This window comes from Acipenser ruthenus, chromosome 5 (genome assembly GCF_902713425.1).
Source record: "Acipenser ruthenus chromosome 5, fAciRut3.2 maternal haplotype, whole genome shotgun sequence".
Classification (NCBI taxonomy): domain Eukaryota; kingdom Metazoa; phylum Chordata; class Actinopteri; order Acipenseriformes; family Acipenseridae; genus Acipenser; species Acipenser ruthenus.
Genome location: NC_081193.1, coordinates 79,237,734 through 79,263,699, shown reverse-complemented (window position 1 = coordinate 79,263,699; position 25,966 = coordinate 79,237,734). Strand labels below are relative to the sequence as shown.

The window sequence follows — 25,966 nt, the reverse complement described above, 5'->3', positions numbered from 1 at the left end:
TTTCTTTAACATATATACACCACACTCTCTCACTAGTTCTCTCTCTCTCTCACACACACACACATCATTGTTCATAGGACAATGCTTATAACCACCCAGTCTGCAGACTCCCTACCTGACAATAAACACACTTATTAGTTTATAATGCTTACTGTACACACCATAGCTGAGCTCCCCTGATAGCTACTACACTCCATTTAACTCAATAACATATGTAGTCTGGCACAGGATGATGGATAACTCTGGAACTGTCTCCATAGCTCCCCTGCTCCACTGAACTGGCCAGTCCTCCCTCAGGAGACACATCTCTGGGTCACGTACCTTTTGTTCATGCATCAATATTAATCATATTATAGCACCTGCAGCAGGTGTCTCCACACTTCCCCAAAGAGCTGAACAAAGGGTATATACTGGGCATTAGCACTTATGTTACAGCTTACTGTTGGTCTAGTATCTATCCTGTGACTGTACAATACATTAGTACCTTGTATACACACACATTATATATACACACTGTATTTATATATAATTACATACTTTTATTTTACCCAATAAAACAATGCAAGACACTGTCCTGTAACGATAAGGTATGACTTATTTAGTTAAGTTTAAACATTTACTCATAAATTACATTTATTTTCATATTGCGTGGCCCTTAAACTGGGATATTGAATTAAAATTAAGGGAAAGTGGAAAATCCAGCCAATTGTTCTCACGATTTTATAACTGTTAAAAGCTATCACATACTTTCACTAACAAAACCTCATAAAACAAAATTATCATTTCCTCTCTTTTAGTTGCAAAGAAAGCTCTATTACTGTCCTGGAAAGACTCCAAGCCACTTGCTTTACAGCTATGGAAGAATATATGGTATACGGCATCAACTTATCTCACTAATACCAACATGTATGAATAACCCATGTTACTATCTTCATAGTTATACTATATTTATATTAACTATATTGTTATGAATTATAGTGTGTTCAAGTAAAGGGTTGACTGAACTGGATGCAATATCTATATACCATGGGCCCGATTTTCAAAGGGGTTTCATTTTTGGTGGAAATGGCAAAATATGCAGAACCTGTTAATCCGTTAAAAAATATCCACCTATTTTCTAACGTGACCCTCCGTTTAATCCGCCGGCAGAACACATTTCATGCATAATTAGTCAAAACACAAATGCACAAGGGCAAATTCTTATTTCCATTCAGTCTTACCAATTGCATGTTTAATTAGGACAGCATTAAACAAACAAACATGATCGGAACAAATCATGAGAGTATAGTTTTGAAAGGAGGTATAAGTGCAGTGTACGCTCTACACAGATGAAGACTGGCTTCAGTCTAATACATCCTGAAACAAATTATTTTTTAATCACGTAAACCTTTTGTGTACATCCAAGCCAAAATATGACCTTGGGTCAACCCCATCACCTTGAGGGCCGTTCACTGACATTTTTAGAAAGTCGAAATCTTATTCAGCTTGTGCAGACAATTTACTTTACCCAAAGCCAACCTGAATAAGAATAAATACCAGAACGAGATCTGACCACCTGTGGCAGGATGGCTTGCAGTGGTGAGCTGTGGTGACGTCACGGACCAGGAAGTAACTGAACCAAAACAATGGATGGGCGGGTGAAACTGAACGCAACGGCGTTCAGCTGATTTTATTAACTAAATAATACAAAACAAAGGATTTAAACAAATAACAAAACACAAAACAAAAAGGCGCATTGGCCAAACAAATAAACAGAAACAAGTATATTCTGAATATAGCAATTGTTTTTCGCTCGCTCTCCCGTGTTCTCCCGTACTCTCCTCTGTACACTCAACACCGCAGCACTGACAGCTGCAGGTTCTTATACTCTGGCCGAGGGGTTAACTAGCTGTTAATTATCTTATTACCCCTCAACCACAGTCTGCACGCGTTTGGTAAGGATGCGTGACTGTCAGCTAGTTAAATAATCAGTAGCTGATCAGCCATGCATCCTCACAGGGTTTTTAAATATAAAAAACAATAACAAAAGACGCAACACTTTTATCCGCTCTGCAAACATACAAATAATAATAAATAAATACATAGGGGCGGGACACTCCGCCACACCACCCCTTCGTGTCAAAGTGGGACTAGTTTGAATTATTTTCCATGGTAGCCCCAAATGTGTCAAGCTATACTTTAGAAATAAAAAAAAATGAAAAAGTAATAAATAAATAAACACATTGCAGGCATATGCTTTTAAATAAAATCATAAAACCATTTATTTATTTATATATTTCATATGTACTAAAGTCCGCCAAGTAATGTTTAATTTTTTTTGGTGAACAATTACTTTATTATTTTTATGTTTTACACAAAAATCCAAAGGCAAAATACAGATAAATTCAAATCAAAATACAATACAGTACAAAAAATGAAAATAAAGTATAAGTAAAATAATATATATATATATATATATATATATATATATATATATATATATACAATGACATTAATATAAAGTAGCGTAAAGACATACAGTAATGAATGAAAAGATATGTCACAATGCAGTGTGTGTGTGGAGCAAGTGGCCTAATGGGGAGCCCTATTAAGAGGGGTGCTCAGCTATATTATTAGCTGCAGCTGACCAAGAAGTTGGCCAAGCTGCCCAGATGTAGCCTAGCGTTGGACCTTTCAAATAAAATAATTTCATGGAAGACATGTAACCACGTGTTTAGAAATGGTATACCAGGCTCCACCCATCCCCCTCAGGATCACTTTCTTGGCCAAATGGTCAGATATTGCCAAATCTAGGTGTGCAAAGTTGGTAGAGACCTATCCCAACAGACTCACATCTGTAATTGCTGCCAAATGTGCTTCCACCAAGTATTAACTCAGGGGGGTGGAGACTTATCCAATTATGATCCTTCAAATTTGTATTTTTAATATATACTTTTTTTCTCAATAAAAACTTTTTTCCCCTTAACAGTGTGGAGTATGGTGTGTAGATAAGTGGAAAACAAATCCTCATTTAAATGCATGAAACTCTGAGGCACTGTCACAACAAAATGTGAAAAAAGTTCAAGGGGGTGTAGACTTTCTGTAGGCACTGTATTTAGATGGTTTTGATTTTATTCAAAACATTTGTAAAATTCTCTTTACGTATTGTTTGGAAATTAGTATGAATCTTGATTCCCAGATAAGTAAAGCCAGATGTCTGGAGCTGGAGGGAGATTTGCAACCGTAACAGGGTCATGTTGATTTTATAACCAGAAAGAGTACCAAAATAGACAAACAATTCCAGAGCACGGGGAATCAAGTTGGCTATATCAGAAACAAATAACAATATATCATCAGCATACAATGGTATGTGGTGTTTGGAGCCCTTTACTTCAGTGGCAGAAATATTACTACTCTGCCCAACAGCCTGCGCAAGGGTTTCTAGAGAAAGAGCGAACGTAATAGGGAGAGGGGGCACCCTTGCCTAGTACCTCTGCTAAAAGTGAACTGTGAACAGTCGGATTATTATTCAGAGTGTGGATCATGTCAATAAATGAACGGCCAAACCCAAAACAATCAAGTACCGCCCACAAGTAATTCCATTCTACCCTATCAAAGGTCTTCTCTGCATCCAAGGAGAAAAACACACAAGACATCGGTTGTTGGGAAGCTGATTCAATTACATGGAAGAGACGGCACATATTGTCAGAAGCTAGCCGGCCCTTCATAAAGCCTGTCTGATCCTGATGAATTAATTCACCAAGCATATAGTTTCATGTTGGAGTTCAAAAGTGACAAAGGTCTATAGCTAGCGCATTCAAACTGATCTTTCCCTTTTTTAGAAGGAGCGACATTAGTGCAGATTTCTGGTCCCTGTGAAAAGTCCCAATCTGAACTGAATGATTGATAGAGCTCAGGATTAGAGGGCCAACCTGGTCCCAAATCACCAGAAATAGTTCTGGGGGAATGCCGTCAAGCCCGGAAGACTGGCACTTCTGCAAAGAGCAAGCCGCCTCCTTTGGTTCCTCCAATAATATTGGGGCATCCAAAAGTGCAGCCGCTCTGCAGAAATCTCTGAATCATTGTTAAGCTCCAAGTGCATCTGGTACACCAGAGTGTAACCATTACCCTGTCACACTGCAACGCTCTGCTCATGGATGTACATCCGTACAAAAATGCCACATAAAACAAATATGGCATGTTGTACACCCACTGGGGGCAGAATGTTGCAGGGTGACAGGTTAATGATTACAGACTTGATTCTGAGGCCACAGGGACGCTTTGAATTTTAAAAAGACACCAGAATGTGATGAATGAACAGAATATTATACAATGTGCATCTAACAGTAAGCAGAATACAATTAAAATAACTATAACATTGAATACCCTCTCTTGAAAACTGTCACACTAGCCCAAAGTGAGGGTATAGGGCCCAATAATGGCTGTAGAAGCTAAATTGTTTAGAGACCAGACTGTTGGCATAGCACACTAGGAAGTAAAGCAACTGTGATACAGTATGTGACAGCACATCAAAAACAGAATAATGGTTTTATGCTCAAATACCCTACAGTATGCATGTGTGAACTGGCTGTCTGCATTCATTCTGGCAATCAAAGAATGACCATTAGCAGAAGGAGTGACATGCTCTTGCATCTTCTGTCCATCAGCAGTGGAGTTTATTCCGCCTGTGGCAAAATGCAAGCCAACCAGGGGTGTAATTACAACCAGAAGCTTGGTTCCCCTTTTTAATGGTTTCAGATATCAGGCAGACTGGGATTGTGAGCAAGAGACCCTCAGGACACATGGCGTAAGCACTAACCAGCATTTCCACTAGACCAGCTTTAATTTTGTTAGTATTAAAATGACATGAGCTATTTTCAGTTCAACGTCTGGCAGCTGTGCCTGTATTTATTTTTGTAATGAAATGCGTCAATTGCAGTTTGTGCACTGTGGAAATAAAATGAAACAAACAAAAAAAAAAGTACAGCTATATGAGTGTTTATTTAAAATGTATTACATGCATTACAATATTGCAGTTTTATTTAAAAAAAAAAAAAAAAAAGATTGCATGTTTTGTGCTGTATCGCGTATATAGTTTTCATAAATTGATGTATAAAGTGCAAAACTGCAGGATTCCATAATGTGATGCCAACAACGGGCTGTACCACACACTGGTCACATAACGGTAAAATGAAATCCTGTGCATTTCATTCCTTGCCAAATTGGATCACAGAGTCTGCTAACAATGACCTGTGAAATAACACAGTACTGGAATTTAATAAGTGTGCCGCTTAAAAAAGTAAAACTACTTTGCTGTACTGTGACAGTCAATTACCTGTACAGCAGCATTCAAATGGGAAGTTTTGCTTTATTTGATTTAAGATAGAAGAAAGTGTTTTTACAGCAGAATGCGGTTTTATGCTTCAATATAGGCTTCCACAGTCCAAAACCAACAAACCTTACTGAATGAGGGATTCTGTCTAATATGTCATTTACATTGCTACATTGAGTGTCTGTAAATGAACACTTCTGGAATGACTAGTAACTGGACCATTCAAGGGACACTTATTTTAGCACACAGTATATCCATATCCATTCTATGAGAGAATGGAAGAAGCTGAATTATTGTAAACAACTATAATACAGTCTAAACATCTCTTTATTTGATTTTATTAAAATGTTTTGCAAAGACTTTAAAACTGGTACTGTATAATAATACAAAATGTTATATTTGAGAAAAAGAAGAACATAAGAAAATGTACAAACGAGAGAAGGCCATTCAGCACTCAGAACTTTGTCAAGTTGGATCCAAGTGATTCTGCCTCAAATGAGACTAGGCAGCTCATCCCACACCCTCTGTGTGAAGAAGTGTCTCCTTCCCTCTGTCCTAATTGTGTCAGTTTGAAATCTTTTCCAGCCTTACTCATACTTTAATCCATATTTTATTTAAAGATTTTTTTTAGTCTTTATAAACGTCTCCCCAGGATAGAGGACATTTTCAAAAAATCCAAAAAGGGAAAATAAAGCTTCACAAAATGTCATTCCTTAACACAGGCGTTTTATATACAGGCCGAACATGTCTGAAATCAGACCCATCAAAAAGGTATACTTGATCCTTCTTCAGTGTTACTGCTGGATATGTGTCATGGTTGATTTCTAATCCAGTAGTGGTGAGCAGCACTGTACCCTATCCCATGCAGACCAGGTTTCAGAAGCAAGCCCTCCTGTCTGTGATGTAATATATCTAACTAAATGCACCATGTCCATTGAACCTGTGCTTGCACACTACTAAAAAATGTAATGATCAGTTGTGCATCAGCAGAGCAGAAAGGTGCATCTTTAGATTGCTAAACTTGGAGAGAACATCATTTTTCTATATCCTTTATCCAAAAACATAATAATATACATCCATAGTGTAACTCCAAAACACTAAAAAATAAAAAAAAATACAAGGTTAAACAAGATCAGTCATGAAACAACAATGATTTGGCTAGTCGCTTCATCTGTGTACTGAGTTTGTTTACCATATCGCTTACTCTTACAAGTACTGAGGAAAATCATTGACCTTTGAGTACAGCCAATGATCAACTTAGTTCCTATTTGAAGTAAAATGTAAAACAAAAATAGGTCTTAAGAGCCATCAAATAGAGGTCTATACTCTTGTTTTTGCTTTTCTTAAAGGGGGAAAAAGTGATGATCTGATTTGGATAACATCATATAAATATACACCATTCTATTCAATCTTGATTACCATTCTTTTTCTAAGGAAATCCGTTAACATGAGTATGTCATGCCTGCCATCACTAAGCTCAGAGAAGATGCTTCAGCAGTGGTACTCATCTGAGGTAATGGTTACAGAATGTACAATATATGTTTTGTTTTGCATTCAGGCATTTATCTTTTACTTGTATAATGCAAAACTATTAGTGAAAGAATTCATTTGGGGGTCGGGTTACAATTCTGATGCTAATCTCAATTTTAAAATATCAGATTCGAAAGCTTCTGTAAAATGGCGAATGCATTTCCACAAATTAAAAATAATTACCCTTCAAGAATAGCAATTGGGCATCCCTCTTCACAGCATCAAAATAAAGTGCACAGTTGTATGAAAGGACGTGCGTATGGAATGAAGGAAATATGACATTTAAAAAAATGCACAGTACTATATACACTATAGAATCACACTTTCCCCCAGACCATTTTGCTTATATTCTTACAGTTGCAGTTTTACGTAAATTAAGCTTAAAAGGGATATTTTGTCCCACAATTTGATTTAAGCATGACAGTCACTCATTGCATTATCTATGTAGATCACATCGCTGAACAATGGGATGATGTATTGGAGGTCACCACGGCTCACAGAGGAGTGGGAATGAGCAGAAATGGAAAGGAGCTTGTGTTATCCACAGAGCTCTACTCACAACAACTAAAACATGCACAGCATTTTATTTTATTTATTGCGGAATGCTAAAGGTAAATACTTCTAGAGAATTCACGTAGCTGGTAAAATCAAAGTTAAAATACATTTGCCTAGCATTATCACAAATAAAATAATATATGGGTCAGAATATATCATCACACAATAATATACAGTGCCTTGCATAAGTATTCACCCCCCTTGGACTTTTCCAAATTTTGTAGTGTTACAACCAGGAATTAAAATGGATTTAACTGGGATTTTTACCATTTGATTTACACAACATACTTAACACTTTGAAGGTGCAAAATATTTTTTTTATTGTGACACAAAAGTTAATTAAACAAAAAAAAAGACATTTGTTGGTTGCATAAGTATTCAACCCCCTGAGTCAATACTTGGTAGAAGCACCTTTGGCAGCAATTATAGCTGTGAGTCTTTTTGGGTAAGTCTCTACCAGCTTTGCACATCTGGATCCTGCAATTTTTGTCCATTCTTCTTGGCAAAATTGCTCAAGCTCTGTCAAGTTGGATGGGGACTGTTGGTGAACAGCAATTTTCAAGTCTTGCCACAGATTCTCAATCGGACTGAGGTCTGGGCTTTGACTGGGCCATTCTAAGACATTCAGGTTCTTGTTTTTAAACCACTCCAGTGTAGCTTTGGCTGTGTGTTTAGGGGCACTGTCCTGCTGGAAGGTGAACCTCCGCCCCAGTCCCAGGTCTCTTGCAGACTGAAACAGGTTTTCCTCTAGAATTTCCCTGTATTTGGCTCCATCCATCTTGCCCTCAATCCTGACCAGTTTCCCAGTCCCTGCCGATGAAAAGCATCCCCATAACATGATGCTGCCACCAACATGTTTCACCATGGGGATGGTGTTCTCAGGGTGATGAGCAGTGTTGGCTTTGCGCCACACATAGCATTTTGCGCTAAGGCCAAAAAGTTCAATTTTGGTCTCATCAGACCAGAGAACCTTTTTCCACATGTTTGCTGTGCCTCCCACATGCCTTTTGGCAAAATCCAAACGGGATTTGATATGGGTTTTTTTCAGCAATGGCTTTCTTCTCGCCACTCTTCCATAAAGCCCAGCTTTGTGGAGCGTCTGGGTTACAGTTGTCCCATGGACGGTTTCTCCCATCTCAGCTGTGGATCTCTCCAGCTCCTTCAGAGTTACCATTGGCCTCTTGGTTGCTTCTCTGACTAATGCCCTCCTTACCTGGTCACTGAGTTTTGGTGGACGGCCTTCTCTAGGCAGAGTCGCGGTTGTGCCATTTTCTTTCCATTTTTTAATAATGGATTTAACGGTGCTCCGGGGGATGTTCAAAGTTTGGGATATTTTTTTTATAACCCAACCCTGATTGGTGCTTCTCCAGAACTTTATCCCGGACTTGTTTTGATAGCTCCTTGGTCTTCATGATGCTGTTTGTTTAGATATGCTCTCTAACAAACTCTGCCTTCCAGAAACAGGTGTATTTAATCTGAGATCATGTGACACTTTAATTGCACACAGGTGGACTCCATTCAACTAATTATGTGACTTCTGAAGGCAATTGGTTGCACCAGAGCTTATTTAGGGGTGTCACAGCAAAGAGGGTGAATACTTATGCAATCAAGACTTTTCAGTTTTTTATTTGTAAATAATTTTGAAAAATATGTAGATTTTTTTCTCCACTTCGACCTCATGGACTATTTTGTGTACATCAGTGACAAAAAATCCTAATTATATCCATTTTAATTCCAGGTTGTAACACTACAAAATGTGGAAAAGTCCAAGGGGGGTGAATACTTATGCAAGGCACTTTATATATATATATATATACACACACACACAAACACACACACACACACACACACACACACACATATACATTTTGGCAGTAATTAATGGATGTCACAGCCACTTTTCTATCCTACATTTTCATTTTTGTGCTCTTAAATACAAGTGTATTTTTCTATATTTTAAAATCTCCAGATAGCATGATAACAGTACTTTATTTTCACACTACCTACCTATAAACATTCATAATACAAGGATATATTTTTGGCAGTAAACTGCTTTATTATGGTGGTACTGTATAATTTTATTATTATTTTTTTTTTTAAATGGTATCTGATTTAGCTTTATGTTCCTCGTCACAATTAAATGAACACCAAGTGGTGCTGTGTGCTATGCCTTTTTTAAATAAGGGTAAAAAAAGGCATTTTGTTTGGGAATTAAATGCAGACATTTACACATTTTAATTGTCCGTCGTATTACTGTTTCTCTATTTTACTACTACGGAATCACTGTCTTGTATTCATGGGTATAGCCTTTGGTTTGAACTAACTTCAGTTCCTGCTACTTAATAGGTGTAAATTATTATTATTTTGTTCTCAGTGGTAGATTCAATAAACCTTGGGCCAGTTTGTGTCTTTTTCATCATGTATGATCCATAGTATTCCCCTGCTTTACTCGCTGTTCAATCAAACACTATATCTTAGCATTTGATAAGCTCTTAATTGAAAGCAGAAGTGTACCTTCCCCTTGCTGGTAGGATGTGTGGGTAACATTGTATCAGTACTGCATATGTTAAACACCCATGTTTATAAATTGTTTATAAAAAAGTAGTTTTTGAAGCGAGAAGCTTATCTCACAATACCCATGTAACTACAGGGTATCTTTAAGCAGTAAAAACTGTGAATCATAATTTATAGTATAAAATTAGCTTTAGCAGGTACACAGCATTGCAGACAAGTTTTTTCTTTTTTTTTTTTAGTCTGTGTGTGCCCCAAGTACCATCGTTGGTGCTTGCATTGACATATCAATGTATTTAGAACGTCCTACAGAGGCAAGGCTCCAGTCTATGCAAGCTTATTACAGACAAAAGCTACCATTTAGTTGAACTTTCAATGTTTATCCAAACAGTAAACTATAAGACTGTGCTCTGCTTTAATTTAATAAGATGGATCACTTACAATAAGAGGTTGATCTGATCCACCTATACCTTGATAAGCCACAGCTGGATTGTTAAAGCAGTTTACAGCACTGGCGAATCACCCTGGATTTCATCCACCACCGTACCAAAGTTATACCGGGATAACCCATAAAAATAAGTGGTCATTTTTATATCCCCAAAGCTTTCATGTATTTATTATATTAAAGTCAATGTTTTGACCTCAATCAAATATTACATGGTTTTCAAAATGTATAAAACAGTCCAAGAAAATCAAATAGTCTCAAATTGCAAAGATTTAAAAAGCTGTGATTTTTATTTATTTATTTATTTTAAAGAAAAATGTAATGAGATAATCCATTCTAAGGTATTCCAATAACACAAAAAATAAATCAAAACAAAAAAACACAATCATTGAAAAACCTCAGCCAGCCTGTCCTAGTGCTGAGTAAGACAATATGATGTGATATAATGAAAAGGGAAGTTAAATCTATAATAATAATTAAAAAAAAACAAAAAGAAAGATTGTTTAAAAAAAATGTGCAAGCTGCAAGAATTACTTTAATTTCAAATTGGATAACATTTGGAGACACAATGAAAAAGTTATTTTAAAGGTGTGAAAAAGGGTAAAGAAATCTATAACATAAAATCATCCCTAACAAGTGGTCAGGGGTTCCCTGATTCTAATACTCAATAACTAAAAATGTGCTTACCCATTTTCATCTCAATTAGATAAGTGGTTCTTTCAATAGATATATACAGGGTGGCATACTGTAAGTTAGTACAGACATACATCATGGGGGATAAACATTATTTAAACATTACGATTTGACAAACCATGTCAATCCCCAACTTTACAACAACATCATATTACACCTGCACACAGAATATGCTGAGCTTAAACATTAATGCATAAATACAAAACGGCCCTTTGTTATGTCAAACATCTGAGATTTTCATGCTTGAAACATTTGGTGAGTGACCAGCCATATGAGATAAGACATTGGAAATTGTGATCCTTGCGTTTTTCATTATATTGATGGTATTTTGTGTCAGATCTCAACACACACACACACACACAAAGCTTTATTCCTTAATAGTACTGATGTGATGTGCTTCACTGTATTTTAAAACGAAATACAGTCCAAAAAGTTTGACTTTCTAAACCTTTTTTGCCTAGTTTTAGCAGAGACTTTCCCACCCGTGCAATCTAGCAGGTTAATGACAGTGATAACCAGGGAGTGTTCTCAAAAGGATGGCTGATCAAAAGGAAAATGGAAATGGGACGACAAGAAAAAAAAATCCTCATGTTTATGGCCCTATGGAACCACTGTACAAATTAATTGTTTCTGTGCTTCCTAGACCTTCATTAATCAGAAGTAAATTGCACCGTGCATGGCTAGCTTCTCCTTCCAACCCAGCGTTCCCCACAGAGAGCCTCTGGCAGCCAACTGCTACAGTGGCCAAACAGAACAGCAGACAACCACGGTAGCAGGCTCTGCTTCAAACAAACGGACCAGGTGGAAATAACACCCTGAAAACTAAATGCCCTGCATAGAGAACACAATAAAACAATAGCACAAACATATCCAATATGTATTTATTTAATTTTATTATTATTATTTTTTTTTTCAATTAATTCTTGTGGAACGTCATCGTAATAACAAGTAAACCATTACAGTACATTTCATAGGAATTTCCAGCTACTATTTTGGAATATAAAACAATTCTTAAAGGTGTCCCATCAAGAAACAGGATTTAGTATCACTGCTGTACTTAAAGAAGACCCTGCTGAGTTTTAAAGAAAGGCATTATTTTTTCCTTTCTGTATTTCATAGCAATATATTTTTAAATTACCTTTGCAGATGACTTCTAAAATGATAGTGCTTTATTTGTTTTATACGCAAGGTTATACAGAAATACTGAAAAATACTACAAAGTTTTGAAAAAACACAGCCCTTTGCAAATTATTATTATTTTTTATTATTTGTTTATTTAGCAGACGCCTTTATCCAAGGCGACTTACAGAGACAGAGACAAATAAATAAATAAATAACAAAGCCCTTTGCAAAGAATAGAAAGATATATTTTTTATCCTTTATCCTTTTGTTATTTTCATGCTTGGTGATCAGATAGCTGATTGATTTAAGCTTAGACTTTTCTGTCCCTTAGCAGTAAGATAAGATGCAATTAATGGTACACTAGGTTTAATTAGCATCTATCATGGGTACATACCAAGTACAAAAAAAGTCATGTTTGCACCCCAAACTGTATTAAATTAGCAGAGCTGGGAATTCGTGCCAGTGGTCTCCTATTATTGCTGCAGACTACTGACTTCAGCAACAGGCTTGAGCGGCTGTGTATAGAGTTCAAGTAAAATCTCTTAAACCTAATTCATAGGGCAAAATTTGTTTCACAAAAATGAAAACTTTCTGTAAACCCAGTTTAAGAAAGCTGCACAATATCAGTCGTCGCGCAAGTTCAAATTGGAACACAGACAGAAATATTCAAATATACCCCCTCATGTTTTAATATGAATTAGATTTTTTGAATTTTGAAGGAGAATCTATCTCCCTAAAATAAAAATACATGTAGACCCAAATTACTACCAAACTAGCGTGACAAAAAGGTGTGAATTATTTTTATTTTTGCATGTAAACCATGCCCATGTGAATAAAAAATATTGAAACAATCTGCATTACACTGAAAAATATTTCACACGATACAGACAACACAGGATACAGCAAAGATAAAGTATTGCGTTTCTCGTAAAAACTATAAGGTGTTGTTTAACACTTCACGAAAGAAGAATATAAACTACAAGGTGTTGTTTAACACTTCATTATAGAATATAAACTGCTCCAGGGATGTGCAAACAGTCTGGAAAACATGCATTTGGGATAAAGGTGGCAGAAATTATTCAAATAGTTAAGTAGTAATAGAGATAGTTTAGATAAAAGAGGTCCTACTGTATTTTAAGAACACCCTCTTTTAATATGTCATCATTTTACTGAAGTGGTTATGGCATGAAACATTTCCAATCTGTTAGACTGAAGCACAGGATAGATAAACATGTTTTCTGCACTGGCTCCTTGCAGGATTTGACAAACCCATTATCTGTTATTAAAAGGGGACACAAATGATATTCAGTCGCGGTTATTTTAATGATTATGCCTTTGATCATTTCCCTTGTTTGTCAAAAACTCAATAGAAGTGTTTTTTTTGTATCTTTTAAAAAGTATTATGGTATCCAAATGGGGAGGAAAAATAACACAATTACACATTACATTAAAAATACCTTTTTTGTGTTAAATCTTTTATTCCGCTTGTAGTTTCTACCGGGCCATGCTATCACATTTTTCATGGGGGCTGTTAAAAAGGTCATGGCGGCCCTTTATTGGGGAGCAGGTCTAATTAGAGGTGCAACTGTGGGTCTGTAACTGTGTCATAGTCATAGGACTGGGCTTACTTTACAGTTCTGTCTCATGTTGGTGAGATGAGACAAGGTAAAAATCTCTAGAACCACAAATGCAGAGGAGTCTTTTGCATTGTGGTTAAGATGCTAGCTGGCGATGCACGAAGTCACCGGTTCACATCCACCCTCCGCCCTGTTACTTGTGTTTATTTTCATCTGACAAAGTAGAAAATGACATTCACATGAGAGTACACTTTTTTAAATAATAAAAGAACATACAGATATAAAGATATATAGTACATACAGGTACTGTAGAAGAGTAATATCCATATATTATCCACGGCCACTATAGCGCTTCAGTGCTGGCATAGCATTTCACACAGGCAGTTAAGACGGTTCAGAGACTGCATGAAATACGACGGCTCTGTGACAGTATAGGCAATTCACACAGAATGCTGCATCAGTGCCGGTTCTGAGCCGTCATAACTCGTCCATGTGAAAGGGGTATAAATTCCTTTACCGCAGCAGTTCTCCAGAGCACCCACAAGCGTAACAGTGGATGTCGGCAAGCTTTCGGTCCCTAGAGGACACAGGTCAGCCCTGCAGGTGTCCACATGGACAGAAGGGGGCTCTGTGGCGTGGTGAGTTGTCTCAGCCCCTGCCAATAGAATTCTTCCTAGAGAATCACTAGAGAAAAACAGCAACTCCTCACAGCCAGGAAACAAACTTGCTCCTTTAACTGTAGGACTCACATTTATGACATCACACAGCCTTTACCAGTTGAGCCTCTTGGAGACCCCTGGTGATTTCCCCTAAATCTCACTATTGCTGCATTTTCTATCATTTACCTATAAAAAGCATGCATTACATTTATAACATTGGTATGCTGATAATCAGATGTTATGTGCTTCATTTTTTTATTATCTCAGATAATCTCTGTACTTTTTTACTCTCCTATCAAAGAAAAAAAAAATATTATTAAATACATTTTTTTAAAAATCGTTATGGAAGCAGTGTGGTCCAGTGGTTAAAGAAACGGGCTTGTAACCAGGAGGTCCCTGGTTCAAATCCCACCTCAGCCATTGACTCATTGTGTGACCCTGAGCAAGTCACTTAACCTCCTTGTGCTCCGTCTTTCGGGTGAGACGTAATTGTAAGTGACTCTGCAGCTGATGCATAGTTCACACACCCTAGTCTCTGTAAGTCGCCTTGGATAAAGGCGTCTGCTAAATAAACAAATAATAATAATATTTAAATATTTCACAGTTTAGCTGTTTTGTTTTGTTTTACTTCTGACACAAAAACATTGACAAACCTCAAAAATAACTTTCAAGGCAAGCTTCATGAGCCATTTGCTTAGAATATATACAACATTTAACTAAAAGTGACCAAGACATTTGTATTTATACAAATAAAGCTGAAATACAAAATATATCACTGTAAAAATAAACTACAGTGTGTACTACAACACGATAAATAAAGCATTCTTCGTTTTGAAATAATGTTTTGGCACAGCACAAACCAGTACAGTGCATCTGTGTGTTTGTGTGTTTCTTGGACTCCTCTTTTGGGAGGGGGGGAGAAGGGGATTAGGGGGCATCAGCTTTATAAATGAAGAGTTCTGTTGTTCAAGTCTCATCATTTTACAGTCATGAGCGGGTCCATAAACAACACGGTTCAGCCCAAATTAGCTGCCTTGGCAACACAGTGCCACCAAGGGGCCAGCTGAAAGCACGACCTGGTGCTGTCAGCCAGACGATAAGCTCTTTGATGTGGCAGGCAATGAACTCTGAAAAATGCCTCCTTCTGAGACAAATCCGTGTCCCTTTAACTTCCAGCTACTTCTCCTGGCAGCTTTGCAGCATTTATCCAGTGCAGTGTAACATGAAGAGAGGCAGGGATGGCAAAAGAAAAAGGACCACCCAGAAAGATGCACACACCCAACAGAGCAAACAAATCACACACACGGAATTATAATGTTTTCATCAGAGAGAGAACGAGAGAGAGAGAGAGAAAGAGAGAGAGAGAGAGAGAGAGAAAGGAAGGTCTACCAGTTATTTGCAGATCTCCATCACAATACAAACAGAAAAAACAGAGTATTCGAGACCAGTGCTGAAATAGTTACTGTGTCTTAAAACTGTGCTCACTCGAGCAATCTAGGTAAAGTACCTTGCTCAAGGGTATAGCAACAGTGTCCCCCACCAGGGATTGAACCCACAACCCTCTGGTCAAGAGTCCAGAGCCCTAACCACTACTCCACACTGCTGCCCCATAAAAATAAACCTACTACAAAAAAAAAAAAAACTACCTGCAGTTGGACAATGTCCCTCCTTCCTGACTAGCATTGATTCATTCTGAATACTTTAAATCCACCCCAACTACTGAGTGGCAGCAAATTCCTACATTTCTATTGGAGGCTCAGTTTGCGAGATTTAAAACAAGATTACAATTAGACCATAAGAACATAAGAAAGTTTACAAACGAGAGGAGGCCATTCAGCTTGTTCGCAGGATTTAAAGCTATATTACAGTTATAGGGAGATCTTAAAACAGAATTGCAAATTGTGGCGAAATGTAAAAAAATGTTAAAAAAAAAAAACCCCAGAAGAATGTGCCCGTGACCATGAGGATTTCATTGTGGAAGACAGCAAAGGAAAGAAGGTGTGCAAGTACTGTTGAGTTACTATACATACTGTGACAGAAAAAAAAAACAGCCAAGCATTTTGGAAAGTAACCGAAAACAATAATTTCATACAGTATATAAAATGCAAAAGCCCCCCTAAAAAAAATAAAAAACTATTTACATAAAACTCAAAAATAGCTAAAAATATGCGCTGAAAAATTTAATTAATTAATAAAAATCGAAAAACAGAAGCCCTAATTATATTTAACTCTTTACAAGCCTACTGCAACTCCATATTTCTTTTGAATTATTTAAAATTGTGTACACCAAGATAGCCTCATGAGATGAACACCATGGTTCAGCAGGCATGCATTGAACCGTTACTTCATTCAGAACTGTCTATGCAATTTCAAAACACTGATAGGGATTGCATTGAATAAGCACCTGACTGGAGATCACATTCAAATGAGCTGTTTTATACAGTTTAATTCTTATGTTGCATAGGGTATTGTAAGATATAAGATGGGTTTCACACCAGCAACTTTGACCTGGAGTGGGTACTTGCAGTAACGTTATTATTTTTTTTAACCAACAGATTATACAACCATTTAGAACTATATGTAATATTTCAGAGAAATCCTATTGCTGTGCTAAACATAATGTTGATGTTTTTGACAAGTTAAAGAGACACAAAAGAACATTATAAAAGAAAAAATGCATCAAAACCTATTTTTATCACTGTGGTGCTAAACATGTCAGCAAAGCTTGCTTGCTACTATGTCTTTGAAACCATAGAGCCTCAATATCTGATTTAACAAGTCCAAACCCTGTGTTGCAACCAGTAAAAGAAATGTTTGATACTTTAAAACAATGCATGGCTGTAAAGTAGCTGGCCAGGCTCCACAATGCTGTGAAAAGGGCATATCATATATTCATTAATTACAAGCAGTCTGCCATCAGTCTTGCACCACACAATTGCCTGAGGAATGTGCTTGTTTACTGCACTCAATCATGGAACTCAAAACTTGTTTTGTTTCATACCTGTACGAAGGATGCATTATGACCAGTTCTGCATCTGAAAAACACAAATGTACCCTGCATAAAGCAGATAAGATGGCACATTGTACTATGATCGAGGGGATTCATATGAAGACTGCTAACTAGATTGTGGTTTCAAAGAAAAGAGATCAAGTGTCTTTGAGCCACACGCAGTGTCACAGGACCCTAAGCTCTTAACCACCATTTTTAGTTCTGACTAAAAATGTATTTTTGTATTTTAGTTTTACTTTAATGTCTACAGTTATGGTCAAAAGTTTTGCATCACCCTATAGGATTAACTAGTTTTGCTTCATAAAGTCGAATGAAACCTACTGGATAATGTTACGTTAACATATTGAATCACAAACTGCTTTGTAGTTTTCCATATACCTAATGAAAAATGGACAGAAATAAAAAGTGTCATTTTGAAATCTAACATGAAATACTGTACTACTATTATGGCCTGCGGTAGACTTTTGCTGTATCATTTTCAAATAGTATTTTCTTTTTGAAATTATGTCTTAATCCTAAAATTCTATGTAATGCAAAACTTTTGGCCATAGCTGTATATGGTATACCACAGTAAATGATATACACTGTCATTGATTGGAAAATGTTTTATATTTGACGTAATATTTTATGATTTCTAATATTGAACTTAATGTACTATTTTTTTTCCTACTTGGCATTTTGTCTATATAATAAAACAATAGCCTTTTTCTGTATTAAAATAACAATCCCTTAATTTTAATGATGGTGCTGTGATCCTTATAGCCTCTTTCAACAAAATCTTCATAACAGTTGTTGTTCATTTAGTTTTTCATTATAAGTAGGCTTACAGATCGTACACCTTTTAGAGTACATACAGTATTTGACTAGAGTTCTTCATTCAGACATCTTCAAACCTGTTAATCATACACCATTTTTTTACCACTTTCAGCTTATGAGTCTTTTCTGACCAGCTAAGCTGACAACGCAATATAATTGAATGGGTTGAAGATACTGGTATCCAAAGTCAACAACAGAAAAGCACCAGGTATAATTGCATTTAGTAGCAAAAAAAAGGTATATATATATATATATATATATATATATTACTCTAAAAGGTGAGGGGTTTATTACAATATTTTGTGAGCCCTTGTAAAATAAACATTGAAAAAGGAACAAGCCACGTTATTCAGTTATAGTATGAATAATAATAATAATAATAATAATAATAATAATAATAATATCCATCATGAACCATGCCCATAATTGCACATGATTTTGTATGTAGTTTCATACAGTACATAAACACAATGTAGCAGATACCATCAGAAAGACTTTGAACCCTGTTCCAAGGGTCTGGTGCCATATAAGGCGATGAAACGAGAGCTGAAACAAGAGCTCTGGTCGTTTATTTTCCATCATTTTTCCCTTTTTCATTGCACTTCAAACTTGTACATCTTAGGCTTCCAATTAAAAACACTGCATGTACTGTTTACTGATACTAAAATATGGTCCTTCAAACCCCACTTGCTCCCACTTCAAACTGCACTCAGGCATTCTTTTATGTCTGTCATTGCTGTACATGTTTTTCTTTTAATGGTAAGACAATGTTCCTCACACTAAATTAAATATGTGCCTATTCATCAATATGAATGCATGCTCATTTAATATACTTCCCATATCCAATATGATATTATCAGTTTGTTCATACATAATGCATATATGCATGCTTGTATCTATAAAGTTATGAGCAGTACTACTTATTTTTGCTGATGAAAATACAACATTTATTAAAATATAATAAATAAACTAGACTTCAGGTATAGAGTTAAGCTTGAATGACTAAGACAACAACACACCATTTAAAAGAAAAAGAAAGTTAGATGCATGCACAGTGGATTCATTCACTGCAGACCCACTCTCTCAAGGGCAAGGTGAGTTTAATGGTTCCCAAGGACAAGTGCCACTCAACAGATGACACTGCTGGCTCAGCACAGCTCAGCTACGTTTCTGAACTGTGTGGTCTGATAACTGCAATATGTGGCTTATTTTACATGCGTTTACTAAATTAAGTGATGCACTTATGTTTCCCAGACTCATTCTTATATTATTTCTGCAACCAATTTCCAAACTTTTAATAAAAAAGCTGAATACACACCTGAACACCTACACGTGCATTTCATTATACATAGTAATATAGTATGCATTGAGAAAACTAATATTCATTCTGTTATTAAATAGCAAGACATTTCTCCTCACAAATGGAAGAGCTTTAGTTGAGCAACACATAAGGAAAGCATATTATTATTTGTTTATTTAGCAGACGCCTTTATCGAAGGCGACTTACAGAGACTAGGGTGTGTGAACCATGCATCACTTACAATTACGTCTCACCCGAGAGACGGAGCACAAGGAGGTTAAGTGACTTGCTCAGGGTCACACAATGAGTCAGTGGTGAGAGGTGGGATTTGAACCGGGGACCTCCTGGTTACAAGCCCTTTTCTTAACCACTGGACCACAAAGCATAGCTACGTGGGGAATGAGGCTCCAGATATGTCATCTATTAACAAGTTAATAATCTAGTCAAGAGCTTGCTATGTTTGTTATTTGTTATTTACAATGAAAAAAGTTTAAACAAAATGGGACATTATGCCCATAATAGCAAGTTTACAGCAGTCCCTGGCACATACAATACATATCAAAACAGAATTAGCAGGTGATTAAAAACATCTTTCAGTTAATTAGAGCAGGATCAGACTCTAAAGTCTAAAATACACATTGTACACACACAGAGATGTTAATATCAGTGTGACTCAATACAAGAAATAAGGTCAAAAATAGAATGAAAATAAAACTCTTGTGCACAACAATTGCAATTGATAATCATCCAGCATAACAATAAGTCCCTGAAAAAACTGTACTGTTAAAGTACACTATTGCATCCCTAAACAACTCTCTTTAACAAAAGTTAACAATGGGGCTTCAAAACGGGTCAGCCATTTTTCCCTCCAATAATTTAGTCTAAATTGTCAACTATAGCTTCCATATATTATTTAGCACTAATAAAGACATTGTCGTTGACACATTTTAATTGTGTTTAACTGTATGAAAGGCATTTGTGTCACTGACATTTAGCATCATCCCTGGGTGACAGGTAAAATGAACTAGTCAGCAATTTAACGCATCAGAAACACTGAGATGAAAAATGTTCTGCCATTAAGGCAAGTGGTTAACATTTGATAGAATTCATGTTTATTTTTAATCCCTACTTTCCTTAAAAAAGGAGAACTTTTTAACACATCTAAATCTTCTCTGCAGCCCATTTCTTTAATGGTTTCAAGTAAATGACTACCCAGAGGATAATTAGGCAGCTCGCAGTTGCATCGTGTCAGGTCACAGCTGGATTTAGTCTGCATTAACCTTTGGGGAGAAATGGAATATCAGTATCATTTAAAATTAAAGAAGTGTAAGCAGGCATTTCTGAAGATGTTAGATAAGTAATTGTCTGTAAATTGTTTGACCTTGGGATGTAATTGTCTGCAAGACACACATTCTCTGTAGAACTCTGAACTTCCTCCTTCTTTAGCATACTCAAGCACCCAACCGTCTCCATTCGGGTAGGATTAATAAGCAACCTAAAAATAAAATGTCAGAACAGCGCACCTCCACTCCCTGACTTCAACTACAGCAGAACAACAAATTGGCAATCAGAATGGTAACTGCAATTGAACAATACAACACATTAAAAGGAACTCCAAATTGCCAGGTAAATTAAAGTAACAACACGTGTCATTTTATATAGCTGTCCCACCTTCACCTTGCCTGATTATGCTGTTTGCCATCATTGGAGTGGTTCTCTCCCCATTGCCCATTGTGAATGCTGAAGCCTATAGACAGTTGAGAAGGCTGCAAAAAAATCTCACCTGGTTCTCTTTAAGAGAAAAATGAAAAGTCCCATGTGTCAAAGTGGTATCTGACTCAACAGTGTGGGATACTTCTGGCATAAAAACAGCTGTGTGTGTGTGTGTGTGTGTGTGTGTGTGTGTGTGTGTGTGTGTGTGTGTGTGTGTGTGTGTGTCTGACAACATGTAGATGATCTTAATAGAAAAGCGAGGGAATACGATATTGCATCAAGGTTCAGTCTAAAAGAGTAAATGCGGTGTCTCGGTTGTCGGTTAATGTTCTTTCACAAACTATGAAGGCCTGTCCGGTCTGTCTGGCTCCATCCTGTTCTCTCTTACACTAATGTAAAAGGAGCACAATTATTTGACTTATTATTCAAAAATTACAACTGGAATACAAACAAACATCCACTGCCAATAAGGAAAAGAGAGGCAGCAAGTAACACAGAGCTGAAAACAAACAGCGCAAGAACTGTGTGCTTCGTAACAAGCAGATAGACTGGCCAGAATGGAATTGTCTTTATCAATTGTATAAAGCAAGTCTGCTTTGTGGCACAAGGTACAACAGTTACATGTAACTACTGTATGCAGCAGTGCTGCAGAATATCAAAATGAATACGAGCCAGAGTTTGCATTATGTGAAAGTGTGACAGTCTGGCTCGCAGTGGTGTGGTGGATGACGTCACGGACCAGGAAGTAACTGGGGCCAGTGCGATGACTGATCGTCACCAACCAGGAAGTGGGCGCCCCGCGGATCGGGGGCGTGGTCAGTGCGCTGGAGTGAACGGCAGAACCCAGCCTGTACTTTTCCACCGAACAAGATTACCCGCAGTCAGGCTGGGGCCCTGACCCCTCCCTTTTAGAAGATTCTATGGATCCCTGAGCTGGGGAATTTCCCCACAGCTGCCAGCCTGGGACTTTCCAGCCAGTTATCTAGCTCCGGATTGGCTGGAGCGGGCACTGCCTCCCTCCAGCTCCCCTATATAAGGGAGTGGGAGCTGGATACCAAAGGAGAACAGAATGAAGGAGCTAAAGAGAGAAAACTAGAGTGAAAAAGAGCTAAAGAGAAGAAAGAGCCGACTAGTAGAAGTGTGAGCTGTGGCTGACAGCAGCCTTGTTAAGCAATTATCGAAGATAAAACAAATTGAAACCTTGCCTTGCGTCTTTCTTGACACTGCCACTATATATATTATATATATATATATATATATATATATATATATATATATATATATATATATATATATATATGCGCCCACCCTTGTGTCATATTGCAGAGCAATAACTGACATGTTGGCCCACCCACCACAATGCTTCAATATTGTTTGATTATATATATATATATATATATATATATATATATATATATATATATATTTTAGACTGACCCTGTTACTGTTCAGGAATCTATTTGGGTAAACCTGACTTTTGAAACTTCATACTTATTTGCACACAGACATTATTTCAATATGCTTCTGAAAGTGCATCTCTCTCTCTCTCTCTCTCTCTCTCTCTCTCTCTCTCTCTCTCTCTCTCTCTCTCTCTATATATATATATATATATATATATATATATATATATATATATTGGGGTTTCTCTTCTGATTAGTTGTGAAATATTCAGAAATGCTGCTACTGTAATTTGATAAAAGCCTAATATCCCCAAATGGAAATGAACGTCAGCACTTTCATATTTCTGTCTATAAAGGGTCCTCAGTAAACCGATTTAGAAAAAAAAGAAAATCACAGGCATATTGATAGATGTAATAAAGCAAGTTTAAATATACACTGACCTTTGAAATGAACTGCAGTCCGTGCTGTTTGGCCAAGGCTCTTGCTGCACGGCTGTCTCCCTCCATTTCCACTGCATAGAATACATGGGATTTGGTGCTGGTCTGCCCTCTGGTGGACACTAGCAGGCACTGCCACATACTGGCTCCCAGCAGCAGCAACAACAGCCATCTCTTCATCTCTATGACAAACAGTTGAGAAAAAATCAATTTCCATGGCCTGATAAATTATATATATATATATATATATATATATATATATGCTTGTTTTTTTTTAAAGGAATCCTTTTTTTTTTTTTTTTTTTCAGTTCCCAATGTACTCCTTTTAACAGCAATGTAAAGGCACCTTCTATATTAAGGACACCCCTGTATTCAGTATTAAGGCCACAATCTGCAGTCCCAGACATTTTCAATCTCAGCTGAATGTACTCTCTAACATGCTGTAAACTACCAACTGCCTTACAAAAACAACTTAAAATCAGTTTGCATAAAGGACAACTAAAACAAATACATGTAGCATGGGTAAATGGTTCAATCAATTGGCTAAACTAAGGACTTTTTAAATATTCAAATCCCTATATTAGTTACAAGAAATGTTATGCACCTTCAGTACTAGGATCATCCCCTATTAAGGACAAAATGAGTTGGCCCTTTGACTGTCCTTAATAAAAAGGTTTCATGGTACAGTACTTAAAAAATCGCAATTTATGAAAAAAGGGCTTTTATGTAATGGTTGGATAACATATTTTGGAACTTGAAAAAACACTGGTGTCTTTCAAATGCCCTCATTTAAATGATATGTCCGACTCAGAGGTTCAGAATTATATGGGGGTTTAAAAAAATGACTATATATACTATAAAATGGTTTGTAAATTACTGGTACTGAAATTAAACAAGGTTCAAAATGGGAGTTTCTTATGTATTGTATGAGGTTTCTATAGCCCTGTCTTCTGAGTTCTTTTACTTTCTTCTGAAGAAGAGCTGAGGTTGAAAACATCCTCAATGAAAGTGTACCTCTGGATACATTCCTCATGGGAAAGAAGAGAATGGTTGTGTTGGATCTCTTAGAAAAGATTACTACGGTACATTTACACAGCAGTTTTCCCATGCCTATACTATGGATTGTTTTTAAATAGGCTTTGCCATACCTCGCTGGGCTTCACACTGCTTATCATTGTCTTATGATTACACTTTGCTCTGATTTTACTACGGGAAGCATTTCTAAGTTATGTCGTAGGGAGGGGATTCAATGAACCTGTTTTCAGAAAATATTAAATTCAAGCAATACATTAAACTAGCATTGAGCATGTTTGTTTTGGTGTGGTCAAGACATTTATTTAATCCAAACAATATTTACTCCACATTCACATTATTGCACATACTTTTGTTTTCCCTAAACTATTTTCCACAACATATTTTTACACAGTTTATGATATTGAATACTGTAAAGGTGCCGTTTGCCACAGACTTTATTTTACATGTTAACACTGTCCATTGTTAAAACAAGCTTTTTGCGTTACAGACAAAGCATGAAGATGAGACAGCCTTATACAACCTCTCCAGTCTGTCCAAGTCTTGGTCCAATAGCTTTAAAATATTGATCCTAAAATATCCTCTCATTAATACTGTACCAAGAAACAGATGAAAAATAAATCAGGCTGTACTTCATTTTACAGCAGACCACCACAATTCCATCCTTGTGCCTTTCGTTTTCATATTACTTCAATGTTAACATTGATATACTTTTTTTGCATTTTTGTATTTCACAGGAGTATCGTTCTAGATGGTAATCTATTGACACTGAGTTTCTGTGTTGACTGGATATACTTTGGGGGAGAAAAGCAGAATTTAAGAAGGAATAAAATGTATACACTCTATATATCATGTTAAATACAAGCCTCAATAAGAAGAAACTGAAGGTGAAAATCTAAGGCCGCTGCTAATAGAAGTGAAGGAGATTTCAATAAATAAATAAACCATAATGAATAGCATACTTCAGTCCCCAAAGTGTTAAAGGTTGCACTTTTACATTTATGTTGGTATTAGAAAATTCTGGAATTATAACACATTAACTATATGGTATTGTTATTATAAATGTTGTATTTTAATCGACAACTTGGGAGTGAACAGTGATGAGTAGTCGATTGTGAGTTTTGCAGTGCTCTCTGTATTAGTGAAGCAGGTGTGTATTATAGGCTGTAGTTCAGGCTGTGCACAGAAAGAGCATAAGCCACAATCAGACAGCAGATTCCAGGGCAGGGAGCCAAGCTATCGAAGAAGAGCACTATACCTCTGTGAAGACTAGGAATTCCAAGTATTCTCAGATTTTAAGTTGCAAATGTCAGTTCTGGTATTTATTTTATTTAACTGCTTATTGGAAATCACATCCAATCCATAGAATCCTAATGCAATATTTTTCCCCATTCTCATACTATGAATATAGGATTGCATAAAATGTATTTGTGTAGTGAGCAACACAAAATATATCCAGCTTTACATTAATATAGTTTAGAAATGAGATAAAAACATATAAATACCTCTTGTGTCACCTCTTCTTCTGAACTACTGTACACTCCACTTATTTGGGTACAATTTGTCTGCAGCACAAATAGAAGCTCCAGTGACAACCACATTGGATGGTAACACCTAATATACTGATCTGTTACAATTTCCTGCTCAGCTCCTATTTGCCTTATTCAAATAACCTGACTCAGTTTAACAAAAGCTGTGTTCACTTTTATCAGTATGCAAAACAAACCCTTTAGATTTCCCACACCCATTCCCTTCCTGCACGCTAAAATGTTTTTGGCACAAATTGGTTAATTATTGGTGGATATATTCACATAAGCAGCATTTTGGGGGGTGACAGTGGTAGTGGAAATAGCT

At 36.7% G+C, this 25,966-nt stretch overlaps 1 protein-coding gene across 2 annotated transcripts in view; it reads right to left on the bottom strand.

Annotated features, from left to right (window-relative positions):
• LOC117402762 (PC3-like endoprotease variant B) overlaps positions 1-25,966 on the bottom strand; it is a 299,818-nt gene that overhangs the window by 263,428 nt on the left and 10,424 nt on the right. The window contains exons 1-2 of one of the 2 annotated variants that reach the window (XM_034004200.3): positions 25,618-25,791; positions 23,084-23,262 (exon numbers count right to left, since the gene is read on the bottom strand). In XM_034004200.3, the coding sequence (XP_033860091.2) occupies positions 23,084-23,260 (177 nt within the window). In that variant the 5' untranslated portion in view covers positions 23,261-23,262; positions 25,618-25,791. Of the gene's footprint in view, positions 1-23,083; positions 23,263-25,617; positions 25,792-25,966 lie in introns of those variants that run through there. The other variant, XM_034004201.3, reaches the window with a different exon arrangement.